The sequence below is a fragment of the Dendropsophus ebraccatus genome, chromosome 3, assembly GCF_027789765.1.
Source record: "Dendropsophus ebraccatus isolate aDenEbr1 chromosome 3, aDenEbr1.pat, whole genome shotgun sequence".
NCBI lineage: Eukaryota > Metazoa > Chordata > Amphibia > Anura > Hylidae > Dendropsophus > Dendropsophus ebraccatus.
Window position 1 is genome coordinate 95,970,558 of NC_091456.1, and position 17,137 is coordinate 95,987,694.

General features: G+C 41.4%; 1 protein-coding gene across 3 annotated transcripts in view; it reads right to left on the minus strand.

Annotated features, from left to right (window-relative positions):
• EPS15L1 (epidermal growth factor receptor pathway substrate 15 like 1) overlaps window positions 1–17,137 on the minus strand; it is a 189,749-nt gene that overhangs the window by 60,788 nt on the left and 111,824 nt on the right. For 2 of the 3 annotated variants that reach the window (XM_069962267.1, XM_069962268.1), the window contains one exon: window positions 16,527–16,659. In XM_069962267.1, coding sequence (XP_069818368.1) covers window positions 16,527–16,659 — 133 coding nt within the window. Of the gene's footprint in view, window positions 1–3,881; window positions 3,984–16,526; window positions 16,660–17,137 lie in introns of those variants that run through there. The other variant, XM_069962270.1, reaches the window with a different exon arrangement.

The following is a 17,137-nucleotide window of genomic DNA, read 5'->3' on the forward strand; positions in this document are numbered from 1 at the left end:
TCACACAAGTTTTATTTTTTTTTATAGTGTAGGACCCAGTTAAGCTAGTCTAAGGGTGCGTTTACACAGACAGATTTATCTGACAGATCTTTGAAGCTAAAGCCAGGAACAGACTATAAACAGGCAACAGGTCACAAAGGAAGGACTAAGATTTCTTCTCTTTTCAAATCCATTCCTGGCTTTGGCTTCCAAAATCTGTCAGATAAATCTCTCTGTGTAAATGTACCATAACATATGCCCCTCTCAGCCAGGTCAGTAGAAATCACCTGACAGGTCAACTTTAAAATCACACCCAATAAAGGTACTCTGCTTCCATAAAGGATACTACTGACATGTTGCTAACCATGTTCTAACCGAAAGGGTTTAGACAGAAACAGAACACATGTGAATGCCCCATATTTTGATCTTAGCATTTTAGTCCGTACTCACTAGCTACTCTGTGTCATATAGTGTTAACGGTTGTCTTAACCGTAACAAGGATACTATTTTGTCACCCTTTTCAAAGGTGACTCTGCACCTGTACGTTTTGTGACAGCGCTGTTAGCCACAGAAAAACAAGAAATCAAAAAATTATGTATTTCAACTGCTTTAACACGCCTTTTCCACTGTGTAACTGAACTTTCGGTTCTACTCATTCCTCAGCTTTTTGAGGGAAACCACAGATTACCTTCTAACTTATATTTTTCTGTCAGTGGCAAAGTAAGCATTTATCAGTTGTTCATCTCGATAAGCAATAGGTGCACACTTTAAAAAAAAAAATCGTGCAATAACAGTACATGCACACTCCCTTATATAATACTGCACAACTTATTTTATACAACTTAATTTTATTAAGTATATTTCTAGTCATATTTCATTTATATTAAAGTGTCACTGTTGTTATAATGTTCAAAATCTAAATCAACAGTATATGTGATATAAAGCAAGTTTGCAATTGAAATACATTATTTTTTTTTTGTTATGCTGTAAAACACAGCTACAAACACCACCTGAATGTCTACAAGCGAGTCATTGGGAGTGCCAAGGTCATCTCGTGTGTAACGTTAATTTTTCATGGCTCAATGTGCTATCGAATGACTGCCTTTTCTGTGAGCGTGCAGATGACCGGGACCTGCATTTAGTCTCTTTTTTTCAACCCGCACAAGACTAAAAATCTGTCTTCAGGAGACTGGACCTAGATTTCAAATTATTAGGAACGTTTTAACACATGATTACAAACATGCTTCCCCTGTTGATTTATATTTTAAAATTATAGTGGCACTTAAAAATATTTTGGGGTGTTGCTATCCTCAACATAACCACAACGATTGTGGAGATTTGTAAGGACACATACAAATGCAGTAACTATAGCTATTGATACTATCCATACATGCAAATATGACAGATGTGTGCATCCGTTTTTCCATTGACTTCCATCATAAAACAAAAACGGATCAAAACGGATCAACCACATTTTTGTGTCCGTTAAAAAAAAAAATGGATCTGTTTTGATCCGTTTTTCTTGATAACGGAAATGAATGGAAAAATTGCATCCGTTTTGCAAAAACGTAGTGTGAACCCAGCCTTAGTGAACACTGAATAGTTTTGCCATCTTAACCACCTATGACATACTGTAACTGCAACCATTACTCCCTTCATTCTTCATTAGGATGAGCCTAGCAATAGGGGTATGGTTTTATCTGTACAATTTTTAAATACACAGTATGGGTACTTAGTTATGCAAAATTAATTGTGTTTTTCTTGGCTCAGCAGTGCTAAAAGTCACTTGCCCCAATGCTCCACCATATCCGTCCTGATGATGCCTGTTTCTGGTTAAGCAGCTCTTCCTGCTTTTGTTTTAACACAAATTCAGTAGCTAATTTAAAAAATAATAAACCACCATGGATAAGATTTAGGCTATGTTCCCATACAGTATTTTTGCTCAGTATTTTGCAACACACTGCTATATTTGCTCCAGTCCATCATGAGCTGATGTATGTAGCTTCCTGTGTTGCCTTAGGACAAGTTCACACCGAGTGAATTCAGCGGAATTCCGCAGTGGAGCTCTCCTCAGCGAAATCCCGTCTGCCCCAGTGTCAAACGTAGACTCTATAGGAGGGCTTGCGCGCCTCCCATTGAGAGCAGAGGTGCGCAAGCCCTCACATAGAGATGCCATTTGGCGCTAAGGCAGGCGGGATTGCGCCAAATTTACTCAGTGTGAACTGGCCCTTACAAAGATCAATGAAGGGGGACCAGGAAGCACTGTTATTATATTATGCTTAGAGCTTACACTACTAGCAGGAGAAGTCTGTGATTACTTCTGTAGGGAGAAACATGTTGGCAGTTTTTACAGATCGCTTACAATGCTCTGAAATAGCAAAAGCAGTGATTAATATCCCGATACCATTCTGGTCCCTCCCCAGTCTCTGTTTTTAATGTGTAACATGTTAACATTGTGAAAGGGGTTGTGTCATTGCTGACAGGCTGGAACATTTGAAATTGGTGCCAAAAGCGCAGCAGTCCCCAAACTTGTGATGCAAAGGGGGGAGCCACATGTTGCAAGGTGTCTGAAGTCACACCTGCGATGCATGCATCGCACGGCTAGGCCCAGAAGTACCCTCAGGCACACGTGGGCAGCATGGATGCACCCATGCTTCTACTCCAGTCGAGCGCTGCAAGGGAGCCAGGACCAAGCCGAAAGCAACGAAAACAGGAGGGACCAGAAGCATATCCCTGTCCATTTCCTAGGCCATTGTCTCAACCCATAACCCTGGAACATCACAGGTAAAACAATGAGGTGGAATTGGGGAAGTGCCCTTTTAATCTTTCTCTGTATTTCCTGTTAGGTCAAAGTGGACATTCTCCATGTGTTGCTGTCATGTGGACAATGTGTTAAATACACTTTCGATAATCCCTCTTCCTTGAGGCCAACAATCTGTTCCATAAATGTGATTATCTAATCAGTCCCCTTCCCAGTGTTCTGAGTCTTGTGCTTTCTGCTCAAGGTCTCCCCTTTCTTCAGAGATGCTCATGTAAACAGCATCCCTGGCAGCTGCTGGTGACTTTACTGTGAATAACCCTCCTGCCATCACAGAGTTCAGTGACAGATGGACAGAAACATAGTTTACATGAACATCTTTAAAGTGAGAGAGGAGGAGGGAGTGAGTTAAGAGCAGGGATAGAGAGATCAGCTCGGACACAGTTTTCTTTGTCTTGAGCAGAAAGCAGCAGACTGAACTCGGGAAGATGACTGATAAGGTTAGTCTGCAGGAGAGGGAATTATTGAACATGTATTTTATCTAACTGGATAACCCCTGTAGGAAAACTAAGTCTAAACTGATACATTATCGGAAATGAAAATATTTTTAAATGTAGAAGCATTCCTGAAAATGTCCTGTTTGAGAGATATCGACTAACTAATCCCCCATGTGCTTCCTTTGTTTTAATAACCCGTTTCCCTTGGTTATGACCCGCTAAGGTGGGACAGACATGTTTAGTTCGACTGCAATCTCCAGGAACTACTGGCAGCTGGTCTCTGCTTAGCAAGGGGGATTGTCGAAAGGTGGATGTCCTGTTGAATGGCAAAAGCAGGGTCACAATTCAGAGAGGAAAGAAGGAAGTGATTAAATCCATGGGGAGAAAAACAGTACAGGGATGTAAGCTACTTTACTAAAAAAAAAAAAAAAGCACATTTGTTCTCCTTTACATATGTGGTACACATCTGATTTTACCAACTTTGCTTCATGACACCAGCCCTTTTTCCCAGTAATTGAAACACATTAAAAAACTAAATAACTGTGTAATATGCTTAAATCACCTATCTGTCCCCCTTCCCTATCTTTTCCCCTTCAACCCCCCACCAGGAAGTGAAGTAAAATCATTCTTACATAATGACTGTTGACCCCAGGCTGCTCTGTGACAGCCATTTTCTGATAATGACTTCATCAAGAGGGAGGCGGGTCTAAGCCTTGTTAAAGCGTGACTGTCATTTCAGGGTCATTTTTCTGAAAACAAATATCAATTGTACAGGCGATTTTAATAAACTCTGTAATATGTTTTATTTACCAAAAGAGTTTCCTTCTGTACTAAAAAAGCTGTTTTCCTAGCTCCCCCCTCACTGCAGAAGAAGCAGGATTTCTGTATCCATTATGTGGCTATGGAGAGGGGAGGGGCTGAGAGGTGTGAGTGAGCACAGAGCAGTCCTGCACAGCACAACACCCTGCAATCTTCTCTCAGCAAGTTCCTAGATAACCACTAACCTTTCTGACCCTTTAGTCCAGTGTTTTAGGTGCCCAGACAGTCTACAAACAGATGACCTTTATGTCACCTCTTCCTGCTTACTCATCTCCCTCGGCCCCTCCCCCTCCATAGGGATATAATGGACACCGCAGAACCCGTCTTTATTGGCTTCTCTGTAATAAAGACGGATTTGCCAGATAATGCACATATGAGGGGGGGGGGCTGGGAAATTGCTTTTTGAGTACAGAAAGAGGCTTTTTTGGCAAATAAAACCTAATATACAGTTTCTTAAAATCGCCTATACTACATTCTGCAATAAAAAAAATTATGACAGTTATGCTTTAACCCTTAGGCGACCCTGAACGTACCCGTACATCCAGGGCCGCCCACAGGTGTTCAGAGCAGGGCGGTGCGGCAGCCGCGCTCTTAACAGACGCGGTCCTGGGTGCGGGTCCCACCGTGTCTGCTAATTAGATAATCGGATGCAGCTGTCAAAGATGACATCTGCATCTGATTACCTGATGCAGCCATTCCCCCCCCCCCCCCGGGACGTTGTCCCAGTGGAGCAATCCCCGTGTCTTGTCCCGGGCAGGGAATGTGCCGTAATGTGCTTCTAGTATAAAAGCGCTATAAGCATGGGAATGGAACGATTTTATTGAACATATATTTGTTAACAATGGTTTGAATTTTTTACAAGCCATCACATAATATAAAAGTTATACATGTTACATATTGTAATCGTAACGCCTTGAGGAACATATATAACATGTCAGTTTTACCCCAGCGCGAAAATACCCTCCAAATAAAAGAAATGTGTTGGGGGTTTTTTTCCAATTCCACCACACATTGAATTTTTTTCTGGTTTTGCAGTGTACTTTATGAAAAAAATCAGCCTGTCATTGCAAAGTACAATTAGTGACGCAAAAAATAAGGACTCATGTGGGTTTCTAGGTGAAAAAATGCAAGTGCTATGGCCTTTTAAGCACAAGGAGGAAAAAACAAAAATGCAAAAATGGAAATTGGCCCGGTCCTGTAAGGGTTAAGCCAGCCTTCTTTTGTCAGATGACACAAGTTGCTCAGCTCTGATTGGCTGAACAAGCTGTGAGCCATCTAACAGTTCTCCAGAGTCAGTTAGACATCACAAGAGACAAAGTGCATCATGGGAAAGCCCAAACCAGGAAGTAAAGAAAAAATGAAGCCACCAACTGGAGGTTCAGGGACCTGCAAACAGCTGGAAAAATGGAGACAAATTCCAGAGGGATGGTAAATGTAAAAATGTAAAAGTAAGTTTATGATTGATTGTTGGGGTTTTTTTCTCAGCGCCGGATTACCCCTTTAAGGTCAATGCTATGTCCAGTGATTAACTGCTGTGATCACATGTCATGATGACACAACACTGCTGGTGCCAAGTGAACTAAGACCAATGGGGAACTTGACATGCATTAGCGCAGGACTGCTAAGGAGATTATTATTACCTTTGCTATTTTATAGCATTATAAAATGTTTTTTAAAAATCCTGGGTCTGGAAAAAAAAATTGAGCAATGAGTGCATCAAAACTAGTAGTAGTTTCAAGTAGTTATAGTTCTATTGCCGCGTTTAAATCCTGTGTGCGGTGATATCACGTGGCTAGAAGTTGGGGTCTCATAGAGATGCATTGGAGACCCTGAAGTGCAACCTCCTTAGCTGCAGGCCAGTCGGCGGAGAGGTCACATGAGCGCTTGCAAGATTTGAACGGCGTCACAGGACTGGAATGAAGCCGCACCATGGGACACTGATCGTTATTGGTAAGTATATGCACCAGCCTGCAGTGGTGGTGGGGGAATGATTCTTTTAAGCACTTTTGGAACTTCCCTTCTTAAAACTCTGCAATGTGCCAATCTTCTGTTACTTCTTGTGGAAATGGATGAATAAATCCACAGTTGACCTCTATCATTCCCCTTGACAACAGATTATGTGCCTACACAAGCACACTGGACAGTATCGTACTGTTAAGGGACATGTGCCACTATCAAGGGCCTATAAACACTATCTACACACCAGCCAGACCAATGCTTTGAGAACAGAGCAGTGGTTGGTAAACTAGACAACAAGCTTTCAACAAGGGGAGGAAAAGAGCAGGAGATGGATGCAAGTCTGCTAAATAAATTAATTTAAAAAAATTTTGGCTTTGGCTCTGATCCTTTTTTACTGTCTATTTCAGTGGGCTTTAAGAAATATTTAATAAGTGTGAAGTTTTGGCAGGTGATTCCGTGACCTTGTAAATAATGTCTAACAAGTTGAAATCAGAAGGGATTCAGTCAAGTTGATATAAAAAATAAAATTTATTTATACCCATGGAGCATATTTCTCTTTTTGGCGTTAAAGGGGAACTCCAGGTAGAGGGGGGGGGGATGAAAATTCTGCAGAAGCATATAGCATTACTTACCTATACATCCCAGTTTTGAAATTACCAAAAATCAATTTGTTTTTGTTCTGTATTGTGTTTCTGTACTTCCTGGGTGAGCAATTCTAACAGTACTACAGGTTCCAGAATGCACTGCTTTCCCTCAGCTGTTCATCACAGTCCTCCACCCTGCCCATTTCCCACCCAAATCTGTTGCAGAACATCTAGGCTGTGTTCACACATTGCAGTTTCATTGTGTTACTGAATTATTTGCAGTAATCAATCATTTCATTGTAGTCCCACCCCACAGCACGCTGTATTCTCTACCTGTAACTTGGATATTGGAATAACGTAAAAAACTTTATCAATTTGATTAAATTTTTTTTTCTTTTCATCTCCTCACACATATTAAGATCAAGCATCTTTTATCTTTGAGGTTAAGCCCTACAATAAGGAATTTATCCGATATTATATGTTTATGCCTCATTTTTTTTGTCCAGGTGGGATTGGCAGTGCCGGCTCTGATCCTCTGTGCCATTTAGCATCATGTAATTGTGTTACTGCATCATTTTTGTCAAGACGCTGCAGTACTGCAATGAAACTCCAACGTGTATGAACATAGCCCTAATTTCACAGCAGACTTTTGCACACTCAGTGATATTGCTGCACCTGCTTCTAGCCGGTAACAAATGGTTAATTACTCAGGGGATTGGGGGATGCAGCCAAGCCTCCTGTGACATCACACCCTGCCCCATGTCTGTATCATCAGCCTGTCCTCAGCAAACACACACAATGTGAGACAGAGGCATGGAAGATTTGCCTCCTAAGTGGGAGAGCAGTGGGAGCAGGAGACAATGTGAATTGGCACAGAGGCCATTTTTCTTCACTTCCTGGATGTCAATCAGCTACCAGTGTGGCAGAAATGCACAGATATGGTAATACATTGCAGAAACACATCTATATAACTTTGAGGGTCTGTTCACACGTACAGACTCGCTGCGTAAAACTCGCACAGAACTCGCATCAAACTCGCTGAACTTGCCTGTGAAAATCATGTGAAAATTAAAACTTGCATGTAAAAATTGCACCAAACACGCAGCAAGAATACACATACATTGACTTGATAGCAATCAGTATCGCTGTGGATTTATGTGCAAGAAACTCACAGCGATAAATACGCAGCGAGTCTGTACGTGTGAACAGACCCTTAATAGAAAACAAGTTTTCCTTATCTGGTGTTCCCCTTTTAAGATTCAGAGGGTGCTGAATCAAAACAGTGGAATAAAAAAGTATAATTTTGAAATGTTTTATACTTGAAATAAAGATTTACATGAGTTACACTGTTATGACCTCTGGTAATCTCACTTCTGCTTTGTAACATGTATGGCTTTTTCTCATGTTAAAAAAAGAATATAGTATACTGTGTCTTTCAAGCTATATAATACTGTTCACTAAACTGGGAAATCCACAATTATCTGACTGAATTTAACCATTGAAATGTAAGGTCAACTTTATTCCCTTTCACTTTTCCATATAGTAAGAAAAGGAGGAAGTGATGACCTATTCAATGTGTGGTATCCTTATGTTAAAGAAAACAATGGTCTCACAATGGTCACTGAAATAACTTTAAACGGACAAAAGTAATAATACATTTTAATTTACTGAAAATCAACTAATCAAAGTAAGTTACTGCATTTACACAGAAAGATTGCACCCTATAAATCTTTATTGCAGCTCCTTTACCAGAGGAGCCCTGTCTACCGGGTTACCTTTACACTGAGGAAAAACCAATAACAGGTCTCTCTGCCTGTCAAACATCCTTGCAGAGCACTCTGACAGGCAGAGAGCTGTGACTAGCCACAGGCTCACAGGACTACTTGCTGCCCCTCTTCTGGCCTCGCGTGCCACAATAAAACATTTTTTTTGCTGTTGTAAAGGTAAACTAGCAGTTTTGACTCATATGGTAAGGGGGCTGCAATAAAAGATCTATAGGGTGCAGCTGGGAGCCATATCGGCACAATCGTGCTGACTGGTTCCCTTTAAAAAAAACAAAAAAACTTACTAATGGAACTGGTCTGTACATAAATGATGGTATCATGAGTTTAATATTTCGTTGCCCAACTGTTTGGGGCAATCACTACAAATAAATGGTTTCTGTATCTCCCAATAAGACTTCCGCCTGTCTAGAGGTATTTTGGGCTGCTCCTTGTGAGCAGACTTCTCCAGCTCTCTCAGGTGTAAAGGTGCTTTCTCCAGACTGCATGTAGAAGCTCCTTCCATAGACATTCAATAGGATTTATACCTGGGCCCAGGAATACACTGACACACTGAGTATTACGCATGGGTCCTAATAATTAGGGACAAGTACACTATACTCAATGTACCAACCTGATCTCCAATCATGCTGTTTTTTTTGCCTCTCCACTAGCAATGTCAGACCAGGTGGGAGACAACTTTAAAGGGAATCAGTCACCTGACTTATGCTGCCCTGAGGCCATGATACCCTGATGTTATATCAATTTACTTCATAGCTGCCTTACAACAGATGGGCTATTAACCCCTTCCCGCATAAGGACGTGACTGTACGTCCTGGAGAGAGGTGACTTTCCGCTCCAGGAAGTACAGTTACTGACCGGTTTCCCGTGCTCACTGTCGTGACTGACAGTGTCCGGGAACCGGAAGATTAGCTCGCCCTGACAGCCGACAGTCCTCTGTAAGCAGCAATGGATCTGCAGCAGCGATCCAGTACTGACGATCACCGTATTCAGTGGATCCTTACTGATCCACCGATTACAGTGATCGCTGGTCCATTGCCGGTGTCAGCGGGGTTTTATTGATGCATTCCCGGTACTTACATCTGTCCGGGAACGGCATCAGTTCGGTTGCGGCATCGCTTCATTAAGTCCCGCCCCTCCACCACCGATGGACCAATAGTAGTGGCCCATCATCAGCTCATGCTGATTGGCTGTTCATCTCCTGGGGGCGGGACCAAAGATCGACGCCTTATCTGACAGGCTCTGATCTCTCAGTTAGAAGTGTGAGCAGAGAGAGAACAGAGCCTGTCTTGTCATCCCACATCCTTCCACATACCCTCCGTGTCACCAGTGTGTGACCCCACAACCTCCCACTATATAAGGGAGATATTTTTTTTTTATAAATCAAAAGTTATATAAGTATTTATAAGTAGTTATATAGTTGTTAGTCAGTTATTGGGTGCTGTCAGTTAGTCAGCGTCAGTCATCCTGTCAGTTGTCAACTGTCAGTCAGTCAGTTGTTAGTTCATTCTGTCAGCGGTCAATAAGCATCAATTCATTCTGTCAGCTGTCAGTCAGTGTCAGTACATCCTGTCAGTTGTCAACTGTCAGTCAGTTGTTAGTTCATTCTGTCAGCACATCCTGTCAGCTGTCCATTAGTCATTGTCAGTATATCGTGTCAGCTGTCAGTCAGCATCAATTGATTCTGTCAGATAGTCAGCATCAGTTTACTAGTCTGTTGTGTCAGCTGTCAGTTAGTCAGCTTTAGTTAAGTTATTTTGTCAGCTGTCTAGTTGTCAGTCCACCAGAGATATCAGTTGTCAGTGTCTGCTTGTCAGTAAGTGTCAGTTGGTGTAGTAGGTAGTTAGTTTTTGTTTTTTTAATAACACAAATATAAAAAAAAAAACAAAAAAAACTTCAGTTTCCATTCTTTATCTTGGCAGTCTGTCAAAGTTAATCTGTGGCATCAGTTGTCAGTGTTTTTTAAGTTAGTAAGTGTTTAGTGTGTTCTTTAAAAAAAAAAAAAAAAAAAAAAAAAGGAAAAAAATCTACAAAGGATAAGTGTGTATATACATCTCATACATATAAATAAATATATAAATATACACACACACACACCTATTTGTATAATGGCAGGGAGACTATACACCGCTGAAGAGGCATATGCCATGATAGCATCAGATACAGACACAGCGAGCGAGGAAGAACTGGATTTCATGGGCTTCTCCTCCTCCTCAAGTGACAGTGATAGACCTTCTCACAGTCGCAGAAGGGTTAGTGCCCAGGTCCTGCCTGACCCGCAACATGCCACTTCTGATTGGTCACCCCCATATAATTACACCCCCCAAATCCCAGAATTTTCTGCTGTGGCAGGAATTAATGTGCAGACAGATGGGCTTTCTGCAATGGGATTTTTTAAGCTATTTTTTACAGATGAATTGGTACAGCTTATGGTGGTCCAAACCAACCTGTACGCACAGCAGTTTATTTCTGCACACCCCAACTCCTTTCATGCTGTGCCTAATAAGTGGCATCCAACTAGCTGTGAAGAACTCTTAAAATACTGGGGATTGACACTGAACATGGGTCTCACTAAAAAGCCTGAAGTAAGATCATACTGGTCGACAGACATCTTGTACCACTGTCCATTGTACCGAAATACAATGACCAGAGCCCGATATGAAGCCATCCAGAAATTTCTCCATTTTACAGATAATTCTCAATGCCCTCCCCAGAATGACCCCAATTTCGATAGACTTTTTAAAATTAGACCCCTAATTAATATTTTAGCCTTAAGTTTCTCCCGAGTTTACACCCTCCAAAAAGAAATTTCAATTGATGAGTCCCTTGTGCACTTTAAGGGCAGGCTAAAGTTTCGGCAGTATATGCCTAATAAGCGTGCAAGGTACGGTATGAAGGTATATAAGCTATGTGAATCTGAGACCGGATACACACAAGCTTTTCGGGTTTATGAAGGGAAGGACCGCAATATACAGCCTCCAGACTGTCCATCTTCCCTAACAACAACTGGAAAAATAGTCTGGGATCTGCTGCACCCACTTTTGGATAAGGGATACAATTTGTACCTGGACAACTGGTACACAAGTGTACCCTTGTTCAAATGCCTTCTGGCCAAAAAAACTGTGGCGTGTGGGACGGTCAGAAAAAAACAGAAGCACCTTCCCAAGACCCTTATCGGCCAAACCCTGAAAATTGGTGAAAGCAGGGCAATGGTCCATGATGGGGTCCTTTGTCTCAAGTTTAGAGACAAAAAAGATGTCTGCATGTTGACATCTATCCATTATGCCAGCTGCACCCCTGTACCCACTCGTGGATTTACATCTTCCACAATGAAGCCTGTGTGCATACAAGCATACAATAAGTTTATGGGAGGGGTAGATCTAAATGATCAAATTTTAAAACCCTATAGTGCCATGAGAAAAGGTAAAGTCTGGTACAAGAAACTGGCAGTACATTTTGTCCAGTTGGCACTTTATAACTCATTTGTCATTTACCGGAAAGCTGGCCATCCTGGTACATATTTGGAGTACCAGGAGAAAGTTATTAAAATTCTATTACTTGGAGAAGAGCCTGGGGAAACTTCTGCTTCTTCAAATGATGTTCCCCGAATTATTCCTGGGCAGCACTTCCCTGGTGAAGTGCCTTGCACAGGAAAAAAACGCAGGGCGCAAAAGAGGTGCCGGGTCTGCTCAAAACGGGGTATCCGCAAGGATTCAATTTATCAATGTAACACCTGTCCGTCCAAACCCGGACTGTGCATGAATGAATGCTTCCGCATCTACCACACCTCCCTGGATTAGAAATGTTACATTTTTAAATCCCACCTTTCACCCATTCATTTATCATTCTAGTATTACCCATTTGAAAATTGGACAGTGAAAAAAACCATATAACAAAACTAAACACTCATTATACCCCTAGATGAATACATGTTCACACATCATGTGAACTATAAACAATTCAAGCGAGTTCACTGGTGGACTTTCCTGCTGATCCCTGCCATGTAGCCAAACAGTAGGAAAAATTTACTTGTGGGGTATTTCCTTACTCGTGGGTAATTGCTCTGCATGTTTTCGTTTTATTTTTTCTTTTAACTCCTTGTGAACATGAAAAATTTAAAGCTAGACCAACGTTTTAGTGTAAAAAAAAATTAATTTTCCATTTTCATGGCACATTGTGCTTGTCACCAGTGGGCTCTATGTGCTCACTATAGCCCTTGTTAGATTCCTTATGGGGTGTAGGTTCCAGAATGGGGTCTTTTGTGGGGGGTTTCTACTGTCCTGGCAGCACAGGAGCTTTGTAATTGCGACATGGCCTCCATCCTCCATTCCAGCCTCTAAATGGCGCTCTGTCCCTTTGGTGGCTTGCCCTGTGCCCATATGGCACACTATGTCCACATGTGGGGTATTTTCGTACTCAGGGGAAATTACTCTACACGTTTTGTGTTTATTTTCTCTTTTAACCCCTTGTGGAAATAAAAAAATCAAGGCTAGACCAACATTTACTGTAAAAAAAAATCTAAATTTTTACACTAAATTATTGATCTAGTCTTTATTTTTTCATTTTCACAAGGGGTTAAAAGATAAAAAAAAAAACACGAAATGTGTAGAACAATTTCCCCTGAGTACGGAAATACCCCACATGTGGACATAAAGCACCATGTGGGTGCAGGGTAAGCCTCCGAAGGGAAGGAGCGCCATTTGGCTAGAATGGATGATGAATGCCATGTCGCATTTACAAAGGCCCTGTGTTGCCAAGACATTGAAAACCCCCCAGAAGTGACCCCATTCTGGAAACTACACCCCTCAAGGAATCTAATAAGGGGTGCAGTGAGGATATGGACCCCTCGATGACGGGCACATTTGTGCTGTGAAAATGAAAAAACGAAATTTTTCACTTTCACGTCACATTGTTCCACATTTGTGCCCATCACCAGTGGGGTCCATATGCCCACTGCACCCCTTGTTAGATTCTTTGAGGGGTGTAGTTTCCAGAATGGGGTCACTTGTGGGGGTTTACCACTGTCCTGGCAGCACGAGGGCTCTGTAAATGCGACATGGCCCTTGAAATCTATTCCAGCCAAATCCAACCTGCAAAAGCCAAATGGCGCTCCTTCCCTTCGGAGGCCCGTCTTGCGGCCGCATGGTGCTTTATGTGCACATGTGGGGTATTTTCGTACTCGGGACAAACTGCTCTACACGTTTTGTGTTTTTTTTCTCTTTTAAACCCTTGTGAAAATGAAAAATTCACGGCTAGGCCAATGTTTAAGTGTAAAAATGTAATTTTTACACCACATCATTGATCTAGTTTGATGTTTCTCATTTGCACAAGGGGTTAAAAGAGAAGAAACAAAACAAAACATGTAGAGAAATTTCCCCCGAGTACAGAAATACCCCAAATGTGTACTTAAGGCGCTATGCAGCCGCGAGACGGGCCTCTGAAGGGAAGGAGCGCCATTTAGCTTTTTGGGGCTGGATTTGGGTAGAATGGATTTAGAGGGCCATGTTGCATTTAAAAACTCCCTGTGCTGCCAAGGCAGTAAAAGCCCCCACAAGTGACCCCATTATGGAAACTACACCCCTCAGGGAATGTAACAATGGGTGTAGTGAGCATATGGACCCCACTGGTGACAGGCACAAATGTGGAACAATGTGGCGTGAAAATGAAATATTACATTTTTTACACTATAATGTTAGTCTAGCCTTGAATTTTTCATTTTCACAAGGGGTTAAAAGAGAAAAAAACACATAAAATGTGTAGAGCAATTTCCCCCGAGTCCGTAAATACCCCACATGTGGACATAAAGCGCCATGTGGGCGCAGGGCAAGCCTCTGAAGGGAAGGAGCGCCATTTGGATTTTGGAGGCTGGATTTGGCCAGAATGGATGATGAACGCCATGTCGCATTTACAGAGCCGTCGTGCTGCCAAAACACTGGAAACCCCACACAAGTGACCCCAATCTGGAAACTACACCCCTCAGGGAATCTAACAAGGGGTGCAGTGAGCATATGGACCACTTGATGATGGGCACATTTGTGCCTTGAAAGTGAAAAAATGAAATTTTCCCTTTCACGTCACATTTTTCCACATTTGTGCCCGTCACCATGTGCTCAATGCACCCCTTGATAGATTCGTTAAGGGGTGTAGTTTCCAGAATGGGGTCACTTGTGGGGGGTTTCCAGTGTTTTGGCAGCACGAGGGCTCTGTAAATGCGACATGGCCCTTGAAATCCATTCCAGTGAAATTCAGCTTCCAAAAGCCAATTGGCGCTCCTTCCCTTTGGAGGCTCGTCCTGCGCCCGCTTGGCACTTTATCGCCACATGTGGGGTATTTCTGTACTCGGGAGAAACTGCGCTACATGTTTTGTGCATTTTTTTCCTTGTATCCCTTTGTGGAAATGAAAAATTGAAGGCTAGAACAACGTTTCAGTATAAAGAAATAATTTTTATTTTTTCACGCTACATTGTTCTGAAAATCTGTGAAGCACCTGTGGGGTCCAGATGCTCACCGCACCCCTTGTTACATTCCTTGAGGGGTGTAGTTTTCTAAATGGTGTCCCTTTAGGGGTGTTTTTTAGGTTTTGGCACCCCAGAGCCTCTGCCAACCTGAAGTGGTACAGTCAGAAATGACCAAATATAACGGAGGCATTGGAATTCACTAGGCGCTCCTTTGTATCTGAGGCTTGTGGTTGCGTCAAATAGCGCAATAGGGTCACATATGGGGTATTTCTATAAACTGCAGAAATGGGGCAATCAATATTGGGGTGCATTTCTCTGTTAATAGGTTTACAATTATGAAAGATATTGGATTAGAAAAAAATCTCTGCACAGAAAATTAAAATTTTCAAATTTCTTACACACTTAGCTTTTATTTCTGTGACTCCCCTAAAGGGTTAAAACACTTTCTGGATATGCTTTTGCAGAGTGTGGGGGGTGCAGTTTCTGAAATGGGGTGCTTTGTGGGGCTTTCTAACACACAGTCCCCTCAAATACACTTTAAACATGAACAGGTCCCTAAAAATATCTGATTTTAAAATTTTACAGAAAATTTGGAAATTTGCTGCTTATGTTTTACGCTTTCTATTGTCTAAAAAAAATGAAAGAGTTTAATAAATGCCGCCAACATAAAGTAGACATGTTGCTAATGCTATTTAATATATAATTTATGTGGCATAACCATTTTCTGTATAAGCAGAAAAGTTTTAAAGTTGGAAAAGTGCATTTTTTCACAATTTTTCACGTTATTTTGGTTTTTTTCATAAAGATTCGTTATAAGTATCGACTTCAATTTACAAGAAATGTGAAGTACAATATGTCACGAGAAAACAATCTCAGAATCAGCCGGATAGGTAAAAGCATCCCGAAGTTATTAATGAATAAAGTGACACTGGTCAAATTCATAAAATTTGCTCCGGTCCTTAAGGCCATTTCAGGCCCGGTCCTTAAGGGGTTAAGGGCTAATATACCTCAAGTGGGCTATTAAGTGATTAAATCCCTTACCGACCCAATATTTTATTTTATTTTCATATTCAATTAGCTCTCCCTTTAAAAATTTATTACAAGCTAAGTAATGGGTTATACGTAGCTCAGAATGGTTTTATCACTATGTTCTCTTTTACAGTATTATGTGAGTTAAAAGCAAGGTGAGAGTAGCTTCCCATTGTTTCAGCCATCAATATGTAAACCCCTATTATGTATACACCTATATGGTAACCACTCTAAAGTTCCTACGTTGTGCCTAAACACAAAACAGTATTATGTTGCTTTACTTTCAAAAAGCCTACAAACAGCAGATTACTTTCGTAGGGTATGTGCACACTGAGGAAAAGGCGAGGAATTCAGCTTGAAATTCAGCTCGAAATTCAGCTTGAAATTCCTCCCGTAAAAAATGTGCAGAGCAAAGTCCCATTGTGTTCAATGGGTTTTCTGCTCTGTTGTTCACACTGCAGAATTTCCGGGCAGAATTTTCTGCTGTAGATCTGCTAGAGGAATCCTATAGTAGTCAATGGGGGGCTTAAATTCTGCTTGAATTCTGCCTGAAAACTTTCAGCTACAATTCCTCTAGAATTGCTCAGTGTGCACATACCCACAGTTTGTAAAACTTCCTCAAACTAATTAACTAAAAGGCAATCAAATCTTAACCAACTTACCACTTGGAGGCTTTGGCCGTGGCGGGACACTTCTCTTGGGGGGCAGTGCTGGCATATCATGCTTGCTTTTAAATGGGTCTTCAGAAAATCCTGAACTCGGGAAAGTAGCAGCAAAGGGATCTGGAACTTGGTGCTAAAATTGCAAAAGTATCAGAAACAAGATATTAAAATCAAATGTATAATGGGTTGAACTCAACCTAATTTCAATTAGATTTCATTGCCATACTCAAGATACAATAAATAAATGCTGGAAAATCAAGAGGCATGGCATGGCTGCTTCATTACAGCGCCATGAATTCAAAGACTTTCCCCACTCCAAGCATCATATTTGTAGATGATGTCAAGTTAACACAGTGACTCACATCCATGAAGCATGGAATGTGTGTATAAGGGAGAGAGATTTATTTGACAGATTTTTTTAAACCAAAGTCAGGAATGGATTTGAAAGGAAGAGAAATCTCAGTCTTTTCTTTCCAGTTCTATAGTCTCTTCCTGGCTTTGGCTTAAAAAAACTGTCAGATAGATCTCTCTGTGTAAACGCACCCTAAAGCCTTGAAGTAATGCGTCTTCTGGACACCTTTTTAAATTTGTTTTATGAAGGATTGACAGGC